We start from the raw sequence: 23,423 nt of genomic DNA, 5'->3' as shown, positions 1-23,423 counted from the left end.
AAAAGCGGAAATACCATTTTCGAGTGCTTTTTCAACTCAAATTATTAAGTTCAGAAAAATTGGTTATTCCAAGGGGTTTGTATAAAGTGTCAACTTTAAACAATCTAAGCACCTCCAAATCTTCTTGAAAGAAATAAGTTTGGTATTGGAAGTTTAGTGACTTCAAAACCTATTTCACTTGTAATTATGAAATTACAACTCAAAAATTGGTATAAATCGAACAGATCAACAAACTCTTGAAAGTCTTGAAAATGGAGCATAGATAATGTGTATTTTTTATGATTTGAAATTATTCTTTTTTTTCCCTATCTGAATCCTGAGGTCAAGATATGCCATTGAAAACCTCTTTTGATGACGCGCCCCTAGATTCTACATTGTAAGATTAATACCTTATATAAAAAATTTTCCTTCCAAAACATCACCTAACTCTCGATATGGATAAAATCACTCACGTCATTGCAACGTCTGAAAAATTACCAATTTGGATTAAGAATCGTAGTAGATCATATATGGAGGTTTACCTAACTAATTCTCTCGAGAAATCAAGAATTGGTCCTGACCTCCTAATTTGTGATTTTTGAAACATGTTTGTATGTTTTTTTCCCAATCTATAACCATCATTTATTTTATTTTTTTCCTTTCATTTAACCAAATTTTGAAAATTAAAAGTAATACTTCTATTAAAAAAATATTTAGACCGTTAATTTCAATTGTTTTTAGGTGGACCACGGATGCTTTACACTTTGGAACCTCATATTGTATAAATGCGGCTGGAGACCGCATATTGTATAAATGCAGTCCGGTCCGCATGGAACAATTTTCCTTGAAACAATAAGTCGCTACATTTGCAATTTTTTTTTTAAAAAAGGTATTACAAATTACGAACGACGATATTCCCTCTCTCTCTAACTTCCTCGTTACATCAGATGATAAAGTTTTGTCTCTCTCTAACAAACAAAACTTTATATCACAAAGTATTCAATTCTATTAGGGTGAATGAGCACTTTAATTTATACTAGTTGAATTATGTGCATTGCACGTAAAATTTAAAAATAATTGTGGAATATTGATAAATATTCAATAACCAAAGAGATTTATTAGGCAATAGTTTGATGTTAGATGGTAAAAAGTACAAAAATTAAGATTTTAAAGTTAATTTCTATCTTAAAACTTATGATTTGAAAATAAAGTTTACAAATATGGAAAAGTAAATATAGAATAGAAATAAAAAAATATGAAAAATAAGAAACTCAGCCATAAAATAAAAATTAGCTAAAAATTTAAAAATGCCTAATAACGCGTACTTAAAATTACAAATTTTTTAAATTTTTTTTTAGCAAAAACATATAATCAAAATTATATAAAAGTATGGTGGGAACTAAAATTTCTCCAAATTTGGATCAGGCAATTTTGATTTGGATCCACGATTACTGATTTCACCCATCCTTTTCTATTTAATTTCAAAATACCCAACTAAATAGGAGTTGGAATAGTAGAAAAAGGGTGAAATATTAAATACTTTGAAAGGGAGGTGTATTATAATAAGGTATGCTTATTTTTTAGTACTTGAAATATCATTATTTTAGATTAGAAATCCAAAGTTTGAAAAATAGTGTAGATTAAGCATATATACATATAAGCTTTTAAAAGTTTTGAAAATGGACTATCTAGATAATACGTTACAATGCACTATTTTTAAGACTTGAAATGCTTTTGCCATATCAAAGTATCTTGGGGTCCAGATGATCAAATGTAGTATCTTTTGGTGTCAAAACAATCTTTTCAGGTGTATTCTTAAGGTGCATTTGGCTAGATATAGACAGTCCAACTGACTTGTAAAAGTACCCCGGCTGGTTTTGAGTTTCAGACCCTGGACTAATGTTTTTCATTGGAATTTCTTGCTCAAAGTTTAGAATACAAAACAAATTGTGTTTTTTTTTTCAAATTATATTACTGAGTAGTAATTAATTTTAATTTTTGATAAACCAATTAGTTCTTATGCATTAAAAAGCCACTGAAATTTTCGTCCAATTGATTATTGGTTTGACACTTTCGGATGCCACTGCCTTTTATGTGTTTGTACTTTTGCAGTGGGTGAGCCGCAAGTTTTGATCTGTTGCTTTGGTAGAGACAGAAATAACCATTGGATTTTAGTTTTGAAGATACAAAATTCAAAGAGTCTAAAATTTACTTTTGAAAATCTAAAAATTTGAAGTTGTGGATTTTCCAAATCCAAAATTTTTACCTCCGGATTTTAAAAGAGTCTGAAATTTCCAGAAATTTGGATTTTCGAAATCCAAATTTTGACATTCAAAGTTTTTTAATTCAAAATTTTTGCCTTTGGGTTTTTAAAAGGGAAATTATAGAATGAGACCATTTACTTTTAGTACAAGGTAAGACTAATATCTTGACCATTGGATGCGACATTGGGTGGTTGCAATTATTCTATTGACCAAGCTCAAACTTTAAAAAAAATTTTTTAAAATTTTGTGACACATCCAAGCTATCAAACTTCACATCGAACGATTGTAAGTAATTGTCACCACCTTGTATTAAAGGTAAATGATGTCATTGTATACAATCCCTTTTCAAAATTATAAATTTTTAGAATTTCAAACTTTGAAAATCCAAAATTCCTTTTGTTCCCAGGACACACAAGTAGTGGGTCTGCCCGTGCCTTGGGAGCTAGAACTAGGGGCATCTCAAAGTCTGAAATTTTCATTGGAATTTTGGATCTTGAAAATGCAAGATAGGGCAGTTTGGGCAAAAATGAAAAAAAAAAACGTAAAATGAGTATGAATGTAAATTAAAAAATTTACGAGAGATTTCTTTATAACAATATTTTAGGGGGATATGCGTGTAAGTTTCTCTAATTTAAAAAGGAAAAGTCATGACTAATATTTCATGTATTTATTGTAATTAAAAAATATCCCACATATTTCACATTTTACTTTTGGTCTCTTGCAGTGCGATATTTTGCTTTCTCTAGGTATTTAGTTGTCTGTATGAATGAGAATACATGCGAAAAAATTATGGATTTTGAGATTTCCGGAATTCAAACTATTCAATGTGTGAAAGTCAAAGAGAACCTGTTCAGAACCGACACCTTCAAACCAATCTAGTTAGGGAAAAAAGAAAACCAGTTCGGAACTGTTAGTTTTGAATGGTGGCTTAGAATTAATATTTCCCAAGTATTTTGAGGAAATATTTCATGAAAGAAATATACGCACAAAATAGCAAAAAGTATAGATAGTTGTTAATTCTGATATAACTATAGCGGATATTAGTGTTAATTTACCTTCAATAAATGATTCTCACTTTTTCAATATACCGCAAGAGAGGTCAATGATGGGGCTGAGAAATCAGACGGATTGGGTATGGATCTACTGGGATATGGATTTCGATCCTGACACCGTTCGGATCTAGAATATTTAAATCTGGATTTGGATTCAAAAAATATACATGAGATCCGGATCCAGATCCAACTATATGCAAAAAATTATTTTATATTTATAAAATAATATATAACAACAAAATGCTATATAATATATATGTATATATTTAAAGAGTAATGATCCTAAGAGACCCTTCCACACCCATGTGAGTAGGACTCCAAAAGATCATTATTAAATTTGGCCAAGATCTCTAGAAAAGTTATCATATGGGTGTGAGATTTGACTTTTATAGAGATCTGTGTCAAATTAATGGTGATCATTTGGGATCCTACACATATGAGTGTGAGAGGGTCTCGTATGATCATTACTCTTATTTAAAATATAAAACATTTTAATAAATGTGTCGGATTTCTATTCAGATATCGATCATTGTATCCTTCTACAAGTAAGATTGCCACCTTATAGAACTACAACTATTTAACATAGGGGAATTGATTAAATATGATGAATTATAGATTGTGCCTATTGCAATATTCACCTCTAAAGGGGCGCCAAGGACCCAAAAAAAGTATTTTGTTCCCTGGCAAGTAGGGATTAGATATAGTTTCTAGGGGTTACTTTTTTAATTTATTAATTGAAGATATTTTACTGAGTGTGATGCATACCCAATACAATATCTGTTAGGAGGTTCGAGTTAGTTCAAGTGGAAGGCTAAAAAAAGACAAGGGGTAGGCCCAAAAGGACATGGTTGAAAGTATTGAAAAAAAATATGGGGACTTATGGCCCCTCTGAGGGTATGACCCTTAATAGCGCAGAATGCCGGACCAGAATTCACGTAACCGACCCCAATTAATTGGAAAAAGGCTAAGATGATGATGATGATGAATTAAAGACATTTTATAAAATTTAAAAATATTCATTTCCTAATATATTTTGGTTATTTTTATTTTTAATTTTTAACTAAGGTAGAACGGAGTTCTAGACGTCATGTTGTGGTTCCCTAACTACTTAGACTTAGAGGTAATTCCTAGATAGTGTTTATAGTCGATATTAAAAGAGAAGCATGTTTTCATGGGCCAGGCCAAAGACATAAAGGCCTAGCTCGTGCTCAGGGGCCTAGCTGGCCCAGCCTGACTTATTATGGGGTTGATGGGTGGGGCGGCCGGGCCGGAGCCACCCATCCACTTTGATGAGAAAGAAATACTTAGGCAGCCAGGTGGGACCCACCATAAGCTATCCGTGACTAGCCACGTCTTTGGCGTTATTTTGTAGCATCCTTTTTTTTTTCCGCAGCTTCTTGCCAATTATCGTTTGTCTTACTGAAAAATTTGTCGGATAAGTATCATGCGTTCATAAATTTTTTTATCATGAAATAAGTTCTTATGGAGACTGATGGACATTAATTCAAATTAAAATATGTCAAAATTTTGGTTTGTATAGAAAATTTGTCGGATAAGTTTCATGCGTTCATAAATTTTTTTAAAATAAGTTCTTATGGAGACTGATGGACATGAATTCAAATTAAAATATGTTAAAATTTTGGTTTGTATATTATAAGGTACAAGGTCACAATGCGAAATTGCACCTTAAAGCATGTATGATAGTTCAAGAAATTTCATTTTGGATTTTGTGCCTAATTAATAATAAACTTTTAACCACCCGACTTCATATCTAACATTTGATTGTGGTTGTGAGTTCGTATACCAAAAAGTAAATGGTCATATTGTATACATTTCCTAAAGGGTGTAGTTTGTACTTGTACAAGGCTGGGCCTAAACAATCAAAATAAGCCGCAACTTCAAATGGTGCCGAAAAATGTCGTTTCAATACTGAAAATATTTATGATGACCGGAAAATTTATTTTCATCTCTAATTACAAAATTCAAAGCTTTAAAAAAATGTAGATCAAGCAAATCTATGAATACTAAAAAAGCTGAAATATTAATGGTATAGATAATGCATTACAAGATACTCTGTTACCAATACATTAAGTCATTTGTTTTTTTACATCCATGTATCTCAACGACAAGATGAGTGGATTTGAGGGTTTTTCGGCCTCGAAACAACTTCTTCTAATGAAATTTTGAGGTAAGCCTTAGTTTGATTGTTTAGGGTCTCAACCTTATGTAAAATTTTTCATTTTCCAAAAAAATTATTTGACAAAGTTGAAAATAATCTCTAGTGTAAATCAAAATTAAAATAGGGTGCGGTTTGTATAGAGCCGAGGCTCTAAACAATCAAAGTAAAGCGCACATTCAAATAGTGTTGAGAAATATGGTTTCAATATTGAAAATCTTTGTGATAACCATAAAATATATTTTCATATTTAATTATAAAATTTAAAGCTTAAAAATATTGTAGATTGAGCAGATCTATGAAAATTTGAAAATCTTGACGGTCCAAAAATGCATTGTTTTCAAAACTTAAAATCCATTTTTTTCTCATGTCCATACATCTTTGATGTCGAGATGATCAATTTGAAGATATTTTGGATCAAAACAACCTCTTCTAGTGAAATTTTTGAGGTCGAGATGATCAATTTGAGGATATTTTGGATCAAAACAACCTCTTCTAGTGAAATTTTTGAGGTGCGCTCTAATTTGATTGTTTAGAGCCTCGGCTCTATATAAACATCATACTTCATTATCCAATTTAACAGCTTAAACTAAATATCACTGTCAATTACTTGAAAATTGCCCCCCATTTGCTTTAATGAAATTTGAGAGCTCTTTCTAAATCAATAAAATGTTTCTTTCCAATTCAATGCCAATTTTTCTTTCATGCTACATAAAAATTATTAGGGGATAAGTTTTTATCGTGAATATAAGGGGATGCCCTTAATTATTGTGATAAATTCATAATAATATTATCGGAGTTATTATCGGCAACAAAATTTATTGAGACAAAATTAAGATAATTCCAATTTATTGGAGATTATTGATTTTTCACTCAGTTTGGTAGTACCAATCGGTTTCATTAATTTACTAAACCATTTTAAAATAAAATTCTATTCTGCCCGACGACAAAATAGAAAGAAGCGGAAGGAGATCCCATCACACTTAATAGGAAAACTCGGGTCTCCGTCAGTACCTTCACATGCATCAATAGAAATATTGACATGTTGACACGTGCCATGCTGGCCCGGCCTTCGATTACAGGTCCAAGCCCAGCCTGCAAGCCAAAAGTAGGGCCTGGTCCGGGTCATATGGATTGGGTTGGTCAAGTATTTCTACCTCTATACACTTGAGCCCTCAAGCAAAAGACCTAATTAGGAGGATTTTTTCGATTTGAAACTTTGGAATCCAATTTATAATCATCGAATGAGTATTAGAAAAAAAATTGGGCCATCCCAAGCACATATTTGGAGAAAACTTAGCAGCGTCAAAAAATTGAGAAGTGTCAATGTCCCCTCTCTGAATCAGGGTCTCAAAACCTAGATCGGTGGGGCAGATCATCCACCCATCGATTCTAGTTCGAATTGGCTAGATTGGTAGACATGGATGGTCTTGATCGACGATCCAACAAAAGTAGTAAAAAATAATAATATATATATACATATATATAGAATATATGTAGGAGTTTCTTCCAACAAACTCAAAAGAGCTCCCTGCTTAGACAATATGCCCTGATCAGACCGTATGGCCCTTTGCATGTATTTATTTTTGAACTCCTAAGTAAGACAGGGCTATATATGATGTATTGCGAACTCCTAAGAAAGACAGGGCTATATGATGTATTGCGCAGTCACAAGAGTGCCTTAATGAGGCTCATAACAATAAATATTAGCCAAAAAATCCATTGGAGCATTTTAAATTAAATTGGAAATATTATATCATATATACTACCAAATTGCCAATTCCACCTAGGAATCTGTACAGCCTCTAACAATTCCCTATTCGATTTTAAAAAGGGAAAATATCTTCATAGACCTTAATTTCGTGTATGATTTCCTAATAGACCCACATATGTAGATTGTATCTTGCGGTATCAATTTTTTTAAAACCTTTCTTTTGACATTGAACCACCTATCCCAAACAAATTTCAAAATGGCACATGCCATCCTTCTCTCTCGCTTTCCTTTTTCGGTCTCCCTATGTGATTTTCTATTTCCTTCTTTCTTAACCTCTCACTGGGGTCATTTGGTCATCGCAACTCCTCTGCTCCCTAAAAGCAAAGCCAATCCTTAGACTCAAGCGGCAGCTCCTGGTTGAGAAACGGGTTCTGTTATGTTCCAAGATTAATACCATGAAGATTCAAAGCCTCCATAAAAGGACTCTCCTCAAATTTGTGGACGCTCATAAAAATTTCCAGTAACCTCCATATTAATATCACGAGTGGAATACTCACAAGATGCTCTTTACCCCAGCTAGAGTTAGGATGAGGTTGAACCCAATCTAAATCTAAGGTCAAATAATATTGGAGGGCCTCCTTAGAAAACCCTATCTTGTCCCTATTCTAAGCATGAAGCTTCGATTGCATGTTACAACAAGGATATGTAGATGTAAAAAATCAAGAGAATATGCAAACAATTAACTATCGAAAAGGCCGAATAATTGGTGGTCTTCCATCCATTTATGCACACATTGGGTCAAAGAATTATGGTTCTTGCTTTCAACCCTTAGCTACTTGTCTGTGCTATTCTTGTTTAGTCTTGATTACTTCTTTGGCTGACAGAAGCGCTAAAAATGGATAAGGAGCACTCGGGGAAAATATATCTCTCGTTATCCGCATCAACCTCGGTTCTTCGCTCGATGTGTCTCCATTCTCCACCCAGACAAGCGTGGGCCTTGGTGATGATAATTGAATTGTAGGTGAGTTTTGCAAGTGCGTCAGCCTGCAAGTTTAGCCTTCTGGGGATGTGACTCAAGGATACGTCCTCAAACTGAGCCATAAACGATTTTGTAGTATCGTGATAAGGCTTTAGAGTGTCTTTTCTCACATCAAAAATCCCTTTGAGCTGTCGGATAACCAACTCAGAGTCGCCATAGATCTTGAGTTGCTCCAAGTCGAGGTCGAAAGCTATCTCCAGTTCGATTATAAGGGCCTGACATTCTACCTCATCATGACAACCGGCTAAGTAAGAGAGAAAGAAAGTGGCAATATCCCTCTTCTCGGACTCAGGAATACTACTCCGGTGCCTCCTTGATTTGATTTGAAGGCTCCATTGAAGTACAATTCCCACACAAGAGCAAGGTCAGCATAGAATACTTCTTCATCTGGGAAGTCGCTTGATAGAGGAGATTCTGTCGATACAGGGTGTGCTGCGAGAAAGTCAACCAAGGCCTGGCCCTTGATGGCCTTTTATGGGGACATACGTGATGTCGAACTCTATCAGTAATATTGCCCCCTTAACCAGGCGTCCCGACAAGAATGGGCGTGTCATGAGAAACTTTACAAGATCAGTTTTCGATATAAGTTTCACTTCATGACCGAGCAAGAAATGACAGAGTTTTTGTACTGCGAAGATTACGGCCAGACACATCTTCTCAATAGGGAGATAATTCTTCTCAGCCCCTTGCTTCCTGTAACTGAGGTCATATAACACCATTTCTTTTCCTTTTTCATTGTTCTGTGCCAACAATGCTCCGAGGGACTCGTCTAAAGCAGTCACATATAGAACCAAGAGTCTTCCCAATACTGGTGTTGAAAGTACTGAAGGATTGAGTAAATAATGCTTGATGTCGTCAAGGGCTGTCTGACATGTTTCATCCTAGATGCATAGGGTATCTTTCTTTAGTAGGTGTGTAAAGGGTTTACAGTGACCTGAGAGGTTGGAGATGAACCTGCAAATATAGGCCCGTTGCCCTTGGAGGGAGCGCAGTTCTCGAAGCGCCGTCGGTGACAGAATTTCTTAGATTGCTTTGATCTTGACTTGCTCGACTTCAAGCCCTCGATGTCTGACGATGAACCCCAAGAATTTTTCAGAGCACACTCCGAAAGCGCATTTTGGCGGGTTCATTTTAAGTTGACGAAGACGCAAACGCTCGAATACCTTCTCAAGGTCTCTCAAGTGAGCATCCACCTCTTCAGATTTTACCACCAAATCAACTACATAGCATTCCACTTCTTTGTGTATCATGTATTTGAAAATGGTCGTCATTGCTCTCTGGTACGTGGCGCCAGCATTCTTTAATCCAAAAGGCATCATTGTGTAATAGAAGACCCTTTTTGGAGTCAAGAATAAAATGGCCTCTTCATCTTCAGGTGCCATCCTTATCTGATTATAGCCGGAGTATATGTCCATGAAGGAAAAGGTTTGACAATGAGCGGTAGAGTCGATGAGCATCTGGGTGAATGGCAACGGGAAGTCATCCTTGGGACAGGCGGTATTCAAATCGTGAAAGTCAATACACACCATAATTTGGCCATTTTTCTTCTTGACCGAAACAACATTTGCTAGCCATTTCGGGTACTTGACTTCGGGAATAAAGCCTGCTTGTTTGAGTTTGGTCACCTCGACGTCTATCTGCATCTCGAGGTCAGGCCTGAACCTTCTCGATTTCTGTTTGACGGGTTGGATAGCCGGATCGATGCCAAGATGGTGAACAGGTACTTGAGGGTCTAAGCCGGGCATCTCACGATAATGCTAAACAAAAACGTCACGGTTTGCTTGCAAGAAGGTCGTGAAATGCTCTTTCTCTTCTTGAGACATATTTACTGAAATGAAAGTGGGTCTGGGATCTGCTTTGTCTCCAAGATTTATTTCTTCGAGTTCGTTAGCTGTGGCTTGACCACCTTCTTCCCATTCTTATGGGGCCTCTTGGAACTCTTCATCATTATTTTCAGAGGTCTTTTCATCAACCTCAAGCACAAAGACCCATGACCCTGACATCTCTACTTCCAATAGGGTTTCAGAGCATGTCATGATTTCTACGCCTTTCTCGGATGGAGGGACAAAAGGGTCGACCTCAAAAATGGGAAGCCAATCAGGCTGCAGGAGCTTGTTTTGGTGTTCAACAAAGGTTGGACGTGAAGTGTCCTCTTGTGAATCACACGACCCTTGCGCAGATGTGTGTAGTGGGTGCTCTGCAGTGACCTATGCTTCATAGACTTGTACAATATGGAAAGCCTCTTGAGAATAAAAACTTTCCCCCATTGATTCTCTCAGCCTCTGCTCGTAGTCAGGCTCAAGGGGCCACTGGGGTTCTTTGGCTTCGACTTCCTGCGCTTCTTTAAAGAAGGTGGCTCTGCTTTAACTTTAGCTGTCAGGGCATCATCAATTGTTAAGAATCCTACTGCCTGTGCCAGGGTCTTTCTCAGTCGCTTCCGTTGCATCCTAGTTATGTTCGATCCCTCAAGTTCTCTATTGAGAGCATCGAAGTCCGGACATATCAAGGTTGTACTTGTAGGAGACATAGACAAGGAAGAATGAGAAGTAGGGTTAGAAGGTGGGGGACTTTTAAGGTCGTTCCCCTCATCAGACCGATCAGGGCAGCTTTTTACGTCATCGCTAGAGTTAGACGGGTGTAGGGGATCTTTTAGGTCTTTCCCTTGCTTAAACCGTTGCGGAGTTCTTTTAACGTCATCACCCTCATTGGACGTGTGCTGAGTGGGAGATGAGACGAAAGCATCCTCTTGACAGGATGAAGAAGGAAAAAGAATTGTGCCAGGGATGAAGTCCAGCAAGGTTGGCAACAGGAGAAGGGGCCTGAGAAATTCCTGCTTGACTATGGGTTGAGCGGTCTTGTTTCTTCAGTGAGCAGCCCTTGGTGCTCATCTCTTTCTGGTTTTCTGACGTGATGTCTGATTTGTCTCACTGGGGTGGCAAACCGCTCTAGCTTGGCGAACCGCTTCTCGTCTCAAGGACTTGAGTCTGCTTCGGCCATGGTAGGTTATCCATGGTTGGGAATCCGAGGGTTCCGCAGAGTCTAAGTCATTAATAGGAAGGTCTTGGTTTGTGAGATCTTCTTGCCCCGATGGAGAAGTGATTTGGGGATCAATTATAGAGAGATTATAAATTCTTGACACTCCTGCATCTTCTTTGCAATTATATCAAGGAAAGTTGTGCATTTTGACAAATAATGACCTCTTATTTGATGTAATTGGCACCAACGATCTTTAGTCCCCTTAGCAAGGCAGTGGGGTTGCCTTGCCTGCTTCGATGTGATTATGCCTTCCTGAAGCATTATAATGAAGAAAGAGTGGAGGATATCAAGCATTTCGTCTTCCTTTTGAATGGTTACGGTAGGACAGGCTTCAGTTGCCCCAAAGGCCTTCTTCAAATCTTCAAGCTTTATATGACCTTTCAGAATGAGGGCCTCAATGATATTCTTTAGCGTATAGCAATCATCTGTGGGATGATTGATCCTTCGATGGTAGGCACAATAATTCGCTTGAATGTCAAAGGCCAAACTGCTCAGGGAACTTGGTTTCTGGAAGCTGGATCATATTCTACTTTAATAGTAACCAAAACAGCGTAGGGACCCATTCCTTCTCGAAGGGATAGACCTTATTCCTATGTCTGGCGAAATAATCACCCCGATCAACGTTGGTTGGTGGAGGTACCCAATTATACGATGGTTGTTGCTTGCCAGCCTGGGGTGTCACTGTTGTCGCGATTACCCCTTTAGAGAGGTCCAAAGTTTGGGAGGGAGCCTTCTTTGAATCAGTGACCATGACGGCTGCACTGATTACCCCCTTTTGTTGGTTGCCCCATGTGTTATTCTGAGAGTTACCATTGCCCAAGTTGTTTGTTGAACTTGTAGATGGCTATCGTGTCCCACCATGATGGCGTGACAAACTTTCTATGCAAACTGATTTAAAGATCAACTATGACATGGAGGTCGGATTGGATGCCTCGACATGTAGAGCAATTTCAGATCGTATGTTTCGCACGCAAGTCTGGATTGCTTCCTTCTCAGGCATAGGATTCGGATGACGAGAAGCCAAGTTTCTCCATCTTGATAAGAACTGATCCACCGGTTCATCTAGTTCTTGAGTCAGGGTGAGAAGTTCAATAGTTTGAACCTCTCTCTCGACCTCATATAAGCCTTGATAGAACAATTTCTCCATCTCCTCCCATGAATGCAACGAGTTTGGAGGAAGCCGGGCATACCATTGGAATGCCGAGCCATCGAGGGTCTCAACAAATTGTCAGAGAAGAAATCTCCCATCACTCGCTGTTTCCCGACATGCCACCTAAAAGTGGGCAATATGCTGGTCCAAGGAGGTGATTCCACTGAATAAGGAAAACTTCCCTTTCTTATAATATAAAGGAACGGGACCTAATCAATATAAGAGGGGTAAAGTCTTTAATAAGGCATCGCATCCTGTATCCTTGAAATTTGTTTGTTCTTTAAGCTATGGGTGACCATAACGTCAATATCTAACTAAGAGACCGGATGAGGGATATAATTATCCTGCTAGGTAATCTCACTTTCTCGCTTTAGAATTTCGACCAAAGAAAGGTGGCCAACCTCCAAAGTTTTGATCCTCACAAATAGTGGCTAGAAATGAGAGGAGGATCTGAAACTCAAGATGGACAAAAAAAAAAAAGTGGCCTTTCCCGTCTCTTGCTCTCTCCTTTCTCATTGTGGGGTTCAATGATTGAGAACCCAACCGGAAATTATTTCGACAAATAAAACGACAGGCCTAATTTAGGGTGAGAGACATCGAAAGGGGAGGGGCTGAGGGGGAAAAAGGTAGGGCGAGTGTGTGTGAGAGAAAACTAGAGCCTTTTGGCTTCTGGATTTAGAGAGAGAGAAAAGGGGGGGCAAGGCAGGGGAGGGGAGGGGAAGGGAGCGGTTGAGGGGGGTAAAGTTAGGGAGCGCGTGAGAGAGAGAGCCAAAGCCTTTTGGCTGCTGGATTTAGATAGAGAGAGACAGACAAGGAAAAGAGCAAAACGAGAGAGAAAAAGAAAAGTGAAAAGTTAGAATGGAAAAGTCTGATATTTTATATTTTTTTTGGGATGAAAACGTGATATAAAACGTAGTTATATGTGTTTAAAGGGTTAGTAGAAATTTTTTTGAAAATGTTGATGCCTCCAGATATATTTCAAATTTGAGTCTATTGAGAAATCAGTTCTATATATTTTCCCTTTTAAAAATACTGCTTCTAACCTTCTATGAATCATGGAACAGAAGGTTTCACGCATTTACTAACCTATCTATAACTGATAAAACAAAAGAATGCGCACGATTGTCAATATGAATCAATCACTCTAATTTGAAAAAACTGTTTTATCAGATGCGTTTATTACGGAAACGTTTTTATGAGGTAGCTTGCATACTTCATGAATAAGACGAGGTTATTTCCCATAAATGCATGAATAACTGTATGATTCAAGAGGTTATTTCCTATAAATGCATGAATAATTAAACCATAAACACACATTATTAAATAGTTATGTTTGACAAACACCTCACCTTTCTTTTGCCGAACTGGAACAAAAAATGGAGCAACATGCCTTAAAAAGCTTACAGAAAAGCTTTTCCTTTGACAAACCCATTGGTCGCAACACACAGCAACTGTCACCACTCATCAAAGCATGGAGATAAAATACTGGTTAACCACTACAAAACTGAGAAGTGCGCGACAAAGACATCCTTGAAATGATTACATCAGGCAGTAGCACAGAGCGCTCCATAAGTTACCTCCAAGATCATCATGCTCCTTCACGTACCTGTAGGGACAAGTTAATGTTCATAGCCGCAAGCTCAACTGCTAAATACCTAAAGACATAAGGCATGGCCACTGTCTCAATTCCCTTGCTTGACTTGCAACTGTGGCAGATGATCTTTGAAGCAATACTTCCACCTAGGTTTAAGCCTGGGATTGGTTGTGTGCCATTTTTTCTCTTGTGTTGGACAGAAGATGTCGAAATAAGACTCCTGCATAGTGAGCACACATGTGCCACATGGTAATCAGAGCATGTATGGAGCCTGTCGTGAAGGAGATAAGATGCTCCATGAGCAAGTAGGGCGTCACGCTCCATCTCTCCAAAACGAATACCTCCCCCAGTTTTCCTTCCCTTTAGTGGCTGCCTCGTAACGGGGTTGATTGGCCCTGTTGACCTTACCTGCATGTACATAAATATGAGAGTGAGAGAGGAAAGGAAGGAGGGAGGTAGGGAAGGAGGGATTTTGTTTTTTTTTGTTTTTGATGGTGGTGGGGGAAGAGGAGGGGGGAGAGTATGCATTTAAGTTTGTGGACCTCTACAAAAATTGTCAATTACCCCTTTCTAAAAATTGTCTAAACCACAGAAAGCTTATACAACTCTAGTGAACAGTGCTCACAGGTTTATCCAATGATAAGAAGATAATATATACAGTACAAGTTGATAAAAACTCGAACAAGTCCAGAAAAAGCTATGATGGCAATGACACTGCTGAGAACAGGGTTCCTCAATAATCTGATCCTCGATTATGAAATACGTAGAATGAAATGGATGTAACAATCGGGTTCACCATACAGAAGCAACATCAAACATGAGATCTTCAGAGGATCATCCTAATAAATGACATACTCGAGCATCAGATCACCTATTAAGAATGTGACACTTTAACCTCCAAAGTAAATAATATAAAACAAAATTCACAGATTCAAGATAAATGAAATATGTGAATATGGCACCAGCGATTAAAAGAAAAAAACTATGATGATTATCCAAGAAAATCTCACCAGTCAATAGATACAATGAAAAGTACAGAGCATTCAGAGCAGACCTCTTATTACTATAGCTTCCACATGTATTGTCACTCAGGTCTAGAATTTTGCATTCACAAAACAGTTCCCACTTTCAAAGAATATAATTTAGGCACTTGCTGGTGGTTAAGAAATGCACAGTGGATGTAGAGAAACTCTCATGTACTTCAGAAGCAAAACCTATATACATGGACATCATAATTGTCCCGTGTCCAATCCCTCAGCAGTTCAAATAAACATGAATGCCAAAGAAATCACACGTCTGTTAACTTTTGGACTATAACATCAAACTGAGCAAAAGATACTACTATATAGGATCGCTAAAATCAATGAAGCACACACAAAAGTGAATCCAATAAGATTCTTGCGCCACACATTTCTTTTACTGCAGGATTATGCAAGAAAATCCAATACACACCTGAAATTTATCAGAAACCATGTGCCGCAGACGTTGATAATAAACCGGGCCAATAAATATTTCACAAGTGAGTTCTGTACCGAGAACACCACTGTACAGGACTTCTGTTCCATGATAATTGAAACCATATGAAGCCAACACAGGTCCAAATTCCTCAATAGGAGTGCCTGATTTGGATTGTGACTCTGCATTAGTTTGACTAGTGGAGCTGGCAAATGGGGTTGCATCAACAAAACTTCCTTTAAGGCAACCACCCTGCAAAACAAGATATACCTGACAGTAAGCATGATACTTCTTATCTCTTCTTTGATAAATCATGCTTCAATTGTCATTGTCAATTAGTGGTACAATATTAGCATGGTCGTGATGGCGGTTAGTGAGTCTCAGGGAAACGCCACCATCCCGAGGGCTCCATAGATCCTATCACACAGCTACTTAGCCAAGTATGCTTGCCAAGCCATTTTCTGCCTCAAAACATATTAACACTTTTCAAGAATGATACGATTATCAATTAAACATAAGAGAGAGAAGGTTTATGCTTCTTCCCCAAAGTCAAATGTTTGATTTGGAGAAGCAGTTCTTGCATTATGAAGTTGTCCCAAAAGTCTAGTGAGAGAAACCTGTGCAGGGATTGCATGAATTCATAAAGGTGCTGGAAACAGTGTTTCTTCAACTGGATACCTCTCATATTGGCCTCGAATTTCAACTAAGAAGCTTTATCAGTGTATTAATAATGAGTGCAACACCGGCACATGTAATGATATAACAAATTAGTCGGTGCCTCAACTAAATAGAGACCGGTACTTTTACTTCTCAATGCATATAATGTTTTTATTTATTGCCAAACTCATCCCCAAGCTCCAAATCCATTGACTTGAGGGTGTTTTACAGGATAAATTAATGAACTACACGATTGCTGTCCTCTCTTCTCAGGTGTGTTGTAGACAGTACAGTTTCAATCTTTCTCCTTACACGTTCATCTTTCAAATCCATGGTTTCATAACTTAGATCACACAGAACACGGAAATACACATTTACATTGCGATCGGGGAACAATGACATCTCGCAATCATTTTCAATATCTTATGTTCTTCATGTGGCAAGTTTCAATCACATAAAGTTCCTGTTATAACACTGTTTTAAAACTTGTTGAGTCCTGAGTCAATTCCGGACTCACCCAAATTGAGTCAGCTGGCTTTCTGGCAATTATTGTGGTTTATTATGAGACTCGTCTGGGTCGGTCTATCTTCTATTGTGCTATCAATAGACCCAACCAAGTCTTAGAGAGACTCATCTGAATCAACTCAATATGACTTGGGTAGCATGCAAGTCCCCACCCAAGTCAAACTTCAAAAAATTAGTACTACATGATCTCATAATTGCTCCATTACCTTTTTACCTCTCATTGTCTTATGACTTGAAAGCTTGAAGGAAGATTGTTGAGGGATATGATTTTAAGTGTAAGCAGTTGTACATCTTCACGGTGGAAGCTTCAACAGTTTATCGAGAAGCTGGAGATGACAATCCCTTACAAGTGGTACTCACGCCATATCTGCTTGTGTATTGGGAAACCTTTAATAATCCCACATAATTTATTAAGCATCAGTATTGATGAACTAATTTCTAGGGACACAAGGAACCTAGAGGGAAAAACTTGCTCCAGTTTCCTTCCCTGTCCTACACTGTGATGTTTTGGAATCTGCATATATATATCTATATGGAAGCATTTACGTAACGCCTATGGGCTAGATGCTACAGTGATCTCGCCCAGAGTGCCATCGTCATCTGTTTTTTTCAGGCGGCAAGATTTTTCGCATGTCTGTGAAAGTGTTCGTCGCGGTAAAAAAACCCACGGAAACTGCCACGGACCACGCGCCATCCGTTGTGGCTCCGTTCAATAAACTGCCACGGACATAGCAAGTCCGTGACGAAGGTGAACACTATTCATTTTCGCCTATAGCCGTTTTTTTAGCTTTTTCCTATATATATATATATATATATATAGGGAAAAGATCCTGTCAACCCAATGGCGTATTGCTATAGTAAACGCCAATGGCCCAGATTGAATCTGGGCCGATCTGACGATCCTGGATGTTTGGTAGTGTTTGAATTTTAATTTATTCCTACAAATTGGAATGATCTGAAATTTGGAGCGTGTGTACATTAAAAATGGGTGAATTTCAAAAAATATAAAAAAAATATTTTACATGAAAACAATTGACCAAAATACCCCTGTAAAGTTTCAAGGGTATTTTGGTCAATTTTTTTTATATTTTTATTAGGTGCGCTTTGATGAGAAGAACATACACCTAAAATTTCATGTGATTTGGATTTATAAAAAAAAAAAAATTAAAATTCAAACACGAAAAGAGGTCGTGACCATCAGATTGGCCCAGATTCAATTTGGGCCATTGGCATTTATTGTAGCGGTTAGCTAGTGGGCATACTGAATCCACTCCCATAGGCTTGTTTAGAGTTAACAACCCCTCAAAATACAAAGGCTAATGATAGAGGGTTGTGATGGGTGCATTTATCAAAAAAGATCATTATTTTTTGTTTAAAAAATTATTTTAATAGATAACTTAACCACAAAACAAGGGTAAATTTGAAATTTTTACCAAAGTACAATGGCATTTTGAAAGTTAGTGTGCTAGAATTCATTTGTATAGTGCCCTTGTCTTTTAATAAAATGTTTTCAACTTTACCCTTTATGGAGATGACAAAAGTACCTTTTGCCTTGTAGTGATATTTACAAAAATAACTTTCTTTAAGAAATAGACCACAAAGTTATACACCCTTCGCAACTCATTCTATCATTAACCTTTGCAATTTCATTAACCTGTGGGCTGACGGGATCCATTCCTCTCTCTCTCTCTCTCTCTCTCTCTCTCTATATATATATATATATATATATATATATATATATATATATATATATATATATATATATATATATATAGCAATGATTTCATGCAACCGTTGTATAGTAATATGATGCAACAACCGTAAAAAACCATCCTATGGCCATTTGTTTGATCCAAATTTTGAAATATACACTTGTTTTATTGTAATGAACAATTACAAGAAAAGAAAAATTTGAAAACGCAACCTAGAAAGTAATTTTTTAGCCCAATTAACATAGGCCGTTCATTTTGGAGTGCTACTTGGATCTCGGCCTTAGAAGGACTTTTTCATTTCCAATTTGTTTGGATGGCTTTATTATCATTAGATGAACAATGTTAAAAAGGAAAAAAATGATTTTGAATTTATAAAGGCTAAGATCTTAAAATTCACAAAATGAATGGTCTAGATTCGTTTTTGGAGGGGACTCATTTTGACCATATCTAGGGTCCAAATTGAACTTTGTTTTTTTTTTTTGGGGATTACTTATAGAAGATACTACAAAATGCCTATAGGCAAAAATGAAAAGTGATTTCGCCTACCTTCATCACCATCCAAACTTCATCGTACGGTCACAATTGTCCGATAGTGTTTCAATTTTCATTTTTCATTTTTTTTTTAACTATTTGGCATGATCTGAATTTTGGAGTGTGTGTACACCTTAGTGAAGCGCACTTAATAAAAATATAAAAAAAATAAGTCGCACAATATAAATTGACCAAAATACCCCCGAAAATTTACAGGGGTATTATGATCAATTTATATTTTGTGAATTATTTGTTTCATAGTTTTATTAAGTGCGCCTCACTAAGATGCATGCAAGCTCCAAATTTTAAGTAATTTGGATTTGTAGAAAAAAAAATGAAAATTGAAACACTACAAGACAACAGTGATCGTGCGATGAAATTTGGATGGTGATGAGGGTAGGTGAAATCACTGTTCATTTTCGCCTATGTTGGGAAGAATTTTCCTATATATATATATATATATATATGTATATATTAACCCTCTTAATTGGTGATTTTCAAATATCAAAAAGCAAAAATACCGTATGGGAGATAAAAATTCCAAGAAAAGAATTCAAGCATGTAATGAGCTAAGTACCAATCACAGTAAAAGATAAGCAAATACTAATAATTGAGAAGACACCTTTGCTGCTAGGGATTCCAAAAGCATTCCAATGGTCATTCTAGAAGGAAATGCATGTGGATTGATAATAAGATCTGGCCGCATTCCAGTAACTCCTGAAAATGGCATATCAATGTCAGGCCACAACTGAGAACAGACACCTTTTTGTCCATGCCTGCTACTGAATTTGTCACCAATGATTGGATTTCTAGGGCGCCGAAGTCGATATCTAGCCTGCATGAAAAATCTTTCAACAATTTAGTTCTCGCAAAATATTATAGTTCCATGTTAAGCTTATAAAGCAAGTTCATAGATATCAAATTTCACAGGGCAAATTCTTTATATATATAGTCAAAAACTTCAATGTGCTTCATATAAGCAGATCCACATCAATCAGGCACTTCTATACGACAAATAGTCATTTTCCACTATAAAGCTACATTAAATCTCAAAACACCAAAATAAATAGTGTTATTACAAATATATAAGCTCCTAGAAATATGTAAAAGGCAGGTCTGTTCCAATTCCATTTGAATACTCAACACATGGAGATTAACAGGAGAATAATATGCAATGACATGCAGTGTATGTTGTGCATCTATTAGGTCATTTAGCTATATTAATATGTAATCCGGGGTATTAATGCCATACCAAAGCCACAGCATTCACGTGGGTACAAAATGCATACATGTGAGAGTATATCTATGGTATCAGAAAGCTCCATGTATTGTGTTGCTGTTTTTTTCAAGAGAGAAGGTTAACTTGTATTAAAAGACAAAGAAATTACAAATACACAGTTCTGCAGTCACCCACAGGCAGGGACTCAGTAAAAAATCAAGAGGTCAGGTTTGTACAAGGATGTTACAACAATATACGGCAGCTTAGAAAAGCAGTGACGTCAAATAAAGGCAAAAATAAGGGCTTATAGAGCCGCCCTTTTACAGTGATTGACAATAAGCTTTCAAAAAGTAAGCTCTTGTGCAAAGAAAGATCTAAAGGCTAAGCAAACTGTCAGGCTGCCCCCAGTCTTACGTCAAAAAGAGGGCGACCCTATCTTCTAGCTCCTTTCGCCAGCCGATCTGCGTACTCGTTGGACGTCCTCCAGATATGCATCCAAGAGACGTCCACACCCCTGCAAATGTACTGAATCTCGTCAAAGATAGGAATAAGGTGCCAAGGTGGGGGGGTAGAACCGCTAGCCCAGGAGATCATGTTATTGGAATACCCTGCGATTATGAGGTGAGAGCCCCATGAAGGGTTAAAATGTTTCAGCGCAATTAATAAAGCCAAACTCTCGGCTTGAGTGGAGCCCTTGGTGCCTATGTATTCTGAACATTTGAGGAGGGTAGAACTTGCATGGCCTCTATAGATTCCTCCTGCCCTCGCTGGGCCCAGGCTGCCTAAGGAACACCCATCAAAATTCAACTTGATTGTTCCTTGAGGAGGGGGCTGCCAATTATTGGGCCTTGTGACAGATTGCGGTCAAAGGTGAAGGAGGTTGAGCCATTGGAGGAAAAAACTCCCTGGAATGCCCACGAAAATCTTGTGGTTAGAGGCCCTACAAATGACCGAGGATATAGCTCATTGGAAGATGGCCGGAGGTTGGAGTTTGCTTCCACGAAAATTCTAGAGTTTCTCTCGAGCCAAATGGACCAGATGATTGCTGCTTCCACTGCCCTCCGCAGGATTCTCCCTACTTTGGGCCATCCTGAATCCAGGTCATATGAAAAAAAGGTCATTGACCGAAGGTGGGGTAGCCCAACTAATACTAAATAAATTCGGTACTGAACCCCAAAGCTCGAAGGAAAATTCACAGAGGATGAAGAGATGGAGGTTGGTTTCCTCTTCAATTTCGCAAAGAATGCAACTGTTGGGGAGTTGGAGTTTGTCCATCGTGAGGGCTTTATGAGAAAAAGCCAGCCAATTAAACGTTTGAACCTTAGGTGAAGCTATGGAATTCCACACTTTTAAGAGTGCTGAAGACCCGAGGGCATTGGTTGAGTTGCTAAACTCTTATAGAAAGAGGAAACCGAAAAGTTTCCCGAAGGTAGGTGTGTCCAAGCTATAGCATCTCTACCTTGGTGCAAGAAGAACCGAAAATGAAGAGTAGAGGCTAGGACCTGGAACTTCCTAATCTTTTCATCGGTTAAACTCCTTCGAAAGGAGGGGCTCCAGACTCTTCGGTCGCCGGAATCGACCACTTCTTCCGCTATAGTAGAGTTGGCATTACGAGTAAAGGAGAAAAGAGAACGGAAAGTCTGACTGAGGGGGGTGGTTCCCAACCACAGATCAGTTCAAAACTTGATTCTTGATCCATCTCTAGGGATGAACCTGATAGACCTATTAAAAAGGAACGCCTTAGAGAAAGATTTCCATGCACTAGAAACATTATGTCGCTGGGTCCTTTGAGGTAGCCAATCTTCTTCAGCGACTTGGCATTTGTGCTTGAGGACCCAAGCCCAAACGGCACTCGAATGGTTAGATGCCACCACCATTTCCCTAGGAGGGCAACATTGTGCAATCGAAGGTTTTGGATGCCAAGACCACCCTGTGTACTGGGACGGCAAACCAAGTCCTAGGATACGAGGTTGTATTTCTTCTTTTCCCCTTGTCCCGACCAAAAGAAATTCCTCAAGAGTTGGTTAAGACGATTGGCCACTGAGGAAGGCATGTGAAAGATGGACATGAGGTAGATTGGCGAGTTCGCGAGAGTGGCTTTTATCAAAGTAGATCTACCTGCCATGGAAAGGAAGCGACCCTGCTACCATGCCAAACGTCTATCTACCTTGTCTATTACAGTCGACCAATGTCTTTTCTTCGGTTTGCCCGGGCCTAGGAGTAAACCTAGGTAGGTGGTAGGGAGGTCCTCCACCTGGCATCTCCAGCTAGGCACAAAGGCGCGGACTTGAGTAGAGGTCAAATCGACACCCAACAGTCTTGATTTGTGCATGTTTACTTTGAACCCCGTTGCCTTCTAGAAGCAATGGAGGAACAATTCAGAGTGTCGACTTCTCTGGCAGAGGCATCCAAGAAGACAAGGGTGTCATCCGCGTACTTTAGATGGGAGATAGTTGGACCATGTCTGCTGGTCTTGAATCATGTAAGCAAGCCCGTCTAGTAGATTTTGAAGATGGATTGACTAAAGACTTCAGCCGCTATCGCGAAGAGGAAGGGGGAGAGGGGGTCCCCTTGACGGAGTTCCCTTGAGGAGGGAAAGAAACCTTTGGGTGTGTCGTTAATGCGGATTGAGAAATGTGGATGGGAGTAGCAACCTCTCATCCACTTTCTCCATCTATCCTCCAAGCCCATTCTGGCCATGGTCTCGTCTAAAATCACCCAGTCGAAATGATCGTAGGCCTTCTCCCAGTCGATTTTGAAGATGAGACCAGGTATCTGAGAGAGGTGTTTGGAATGAATGCACTCGTGGGCGACTAATGCCCCATCTAGAATTTGTCTTTCCTGACAAAAGTAGTTTGGGAGGAGGAGATCACCCTGGGCAGTACGAGTTGAAGTCTAGAGGCTAAGGTTTTGACCAGGAGCTTGTAAGAGCAGTTGAGAAGGCTAATAGGTCTGCAATATTGAATTTCCTCGGCTCCTTCTATCTTAGGGACCAAAGCCAAGAAAGTGGCGTTCAAGGCTTTGTGGAGAGTTCCTCTTTGGAAGAACTCTTCAAAGAAGAGAAGGAAGTCCGGACGGATGATCTCCCAGAAGGCCTTAAGGGACCAAAGCCAAGAAAGTGGCGTTCAAGGCTTTGTGGAGAGTTCCTCTTTGGAAGAACTCTTCAAAGAAGAGAAGGAAGTCTGGACTGATGATCTCCCAGAAGGCCTTAAGGGGGGCAATCTAAAATCCGTCAGGACCCAGAGCCTTGTCTTTGGGTAAAGCATTGAGTGCTTGGATTATTTCATCCTCTAAAAAGGGTCGTTCTAACCACGAGGCTA

The 23,423-nt window shown here is 38.4% G+C and overlaps 1 protein-coding gene across 4 annotated transcripts in view; it reads right to left on the bottom strand.

Annotated features, from left to right (window-relative positions):
- Positions 1 to 13,671: 13,671 nt before the first annotated feature.
- NRPA2 (nuclear RNA polymerase A2) overlaps positions 13,672 to 23,423 on the bottom strand; it is a 122,105-nt gene continuing 112,353 nt past the window's right edge. For all 4 annotated transcript variants that reach the window (XR_016044816.1, XM_020666417.2, XM_088852339.1 and 1 more), the window contains 3 exons: positions 19,507 to 19,719; positions 15,457 to 15,711; positions 13,672 to 14,412 (listed from right to left, as the gene is read on the bottom strand). Coding sequence is in view for 3 of the 4 variants with exons in the window: in XM_020666417.2 (XP_020522076.1) it covers positions 13,999 to 14,412; positions 15,457 to 15,711; positions 19,507 to 19,719 (882 nt within the window). In the remaining variant the exon portion in view is untranslated. The remainder of the gene's footprint in view (positions 14,413 to 15,456; positions 15,712 to 19,506; positions 19,720 to 23,423) is intronic.

The sequence above is a fragment of the Amborella trichopoda genome, chromosome 11, assembly GCF_054954075.1.
Source record: "Amborella trichopoda isolate Santa Cruz 75 chromosome 11, AtrichopodaSantaCruz75HAP2 v2.0, whole genome shotgun sequence".
Lineage (NCBI taxonomy): Eukaryota > Viridiplantae > Streptophyta > Magnoliopsida > Amborellales > Amborellaceae > Amborella > Amborella trichopoda.
This window is presented reverse-complemented; position numbering and strand designations above follow the sequence as displayed.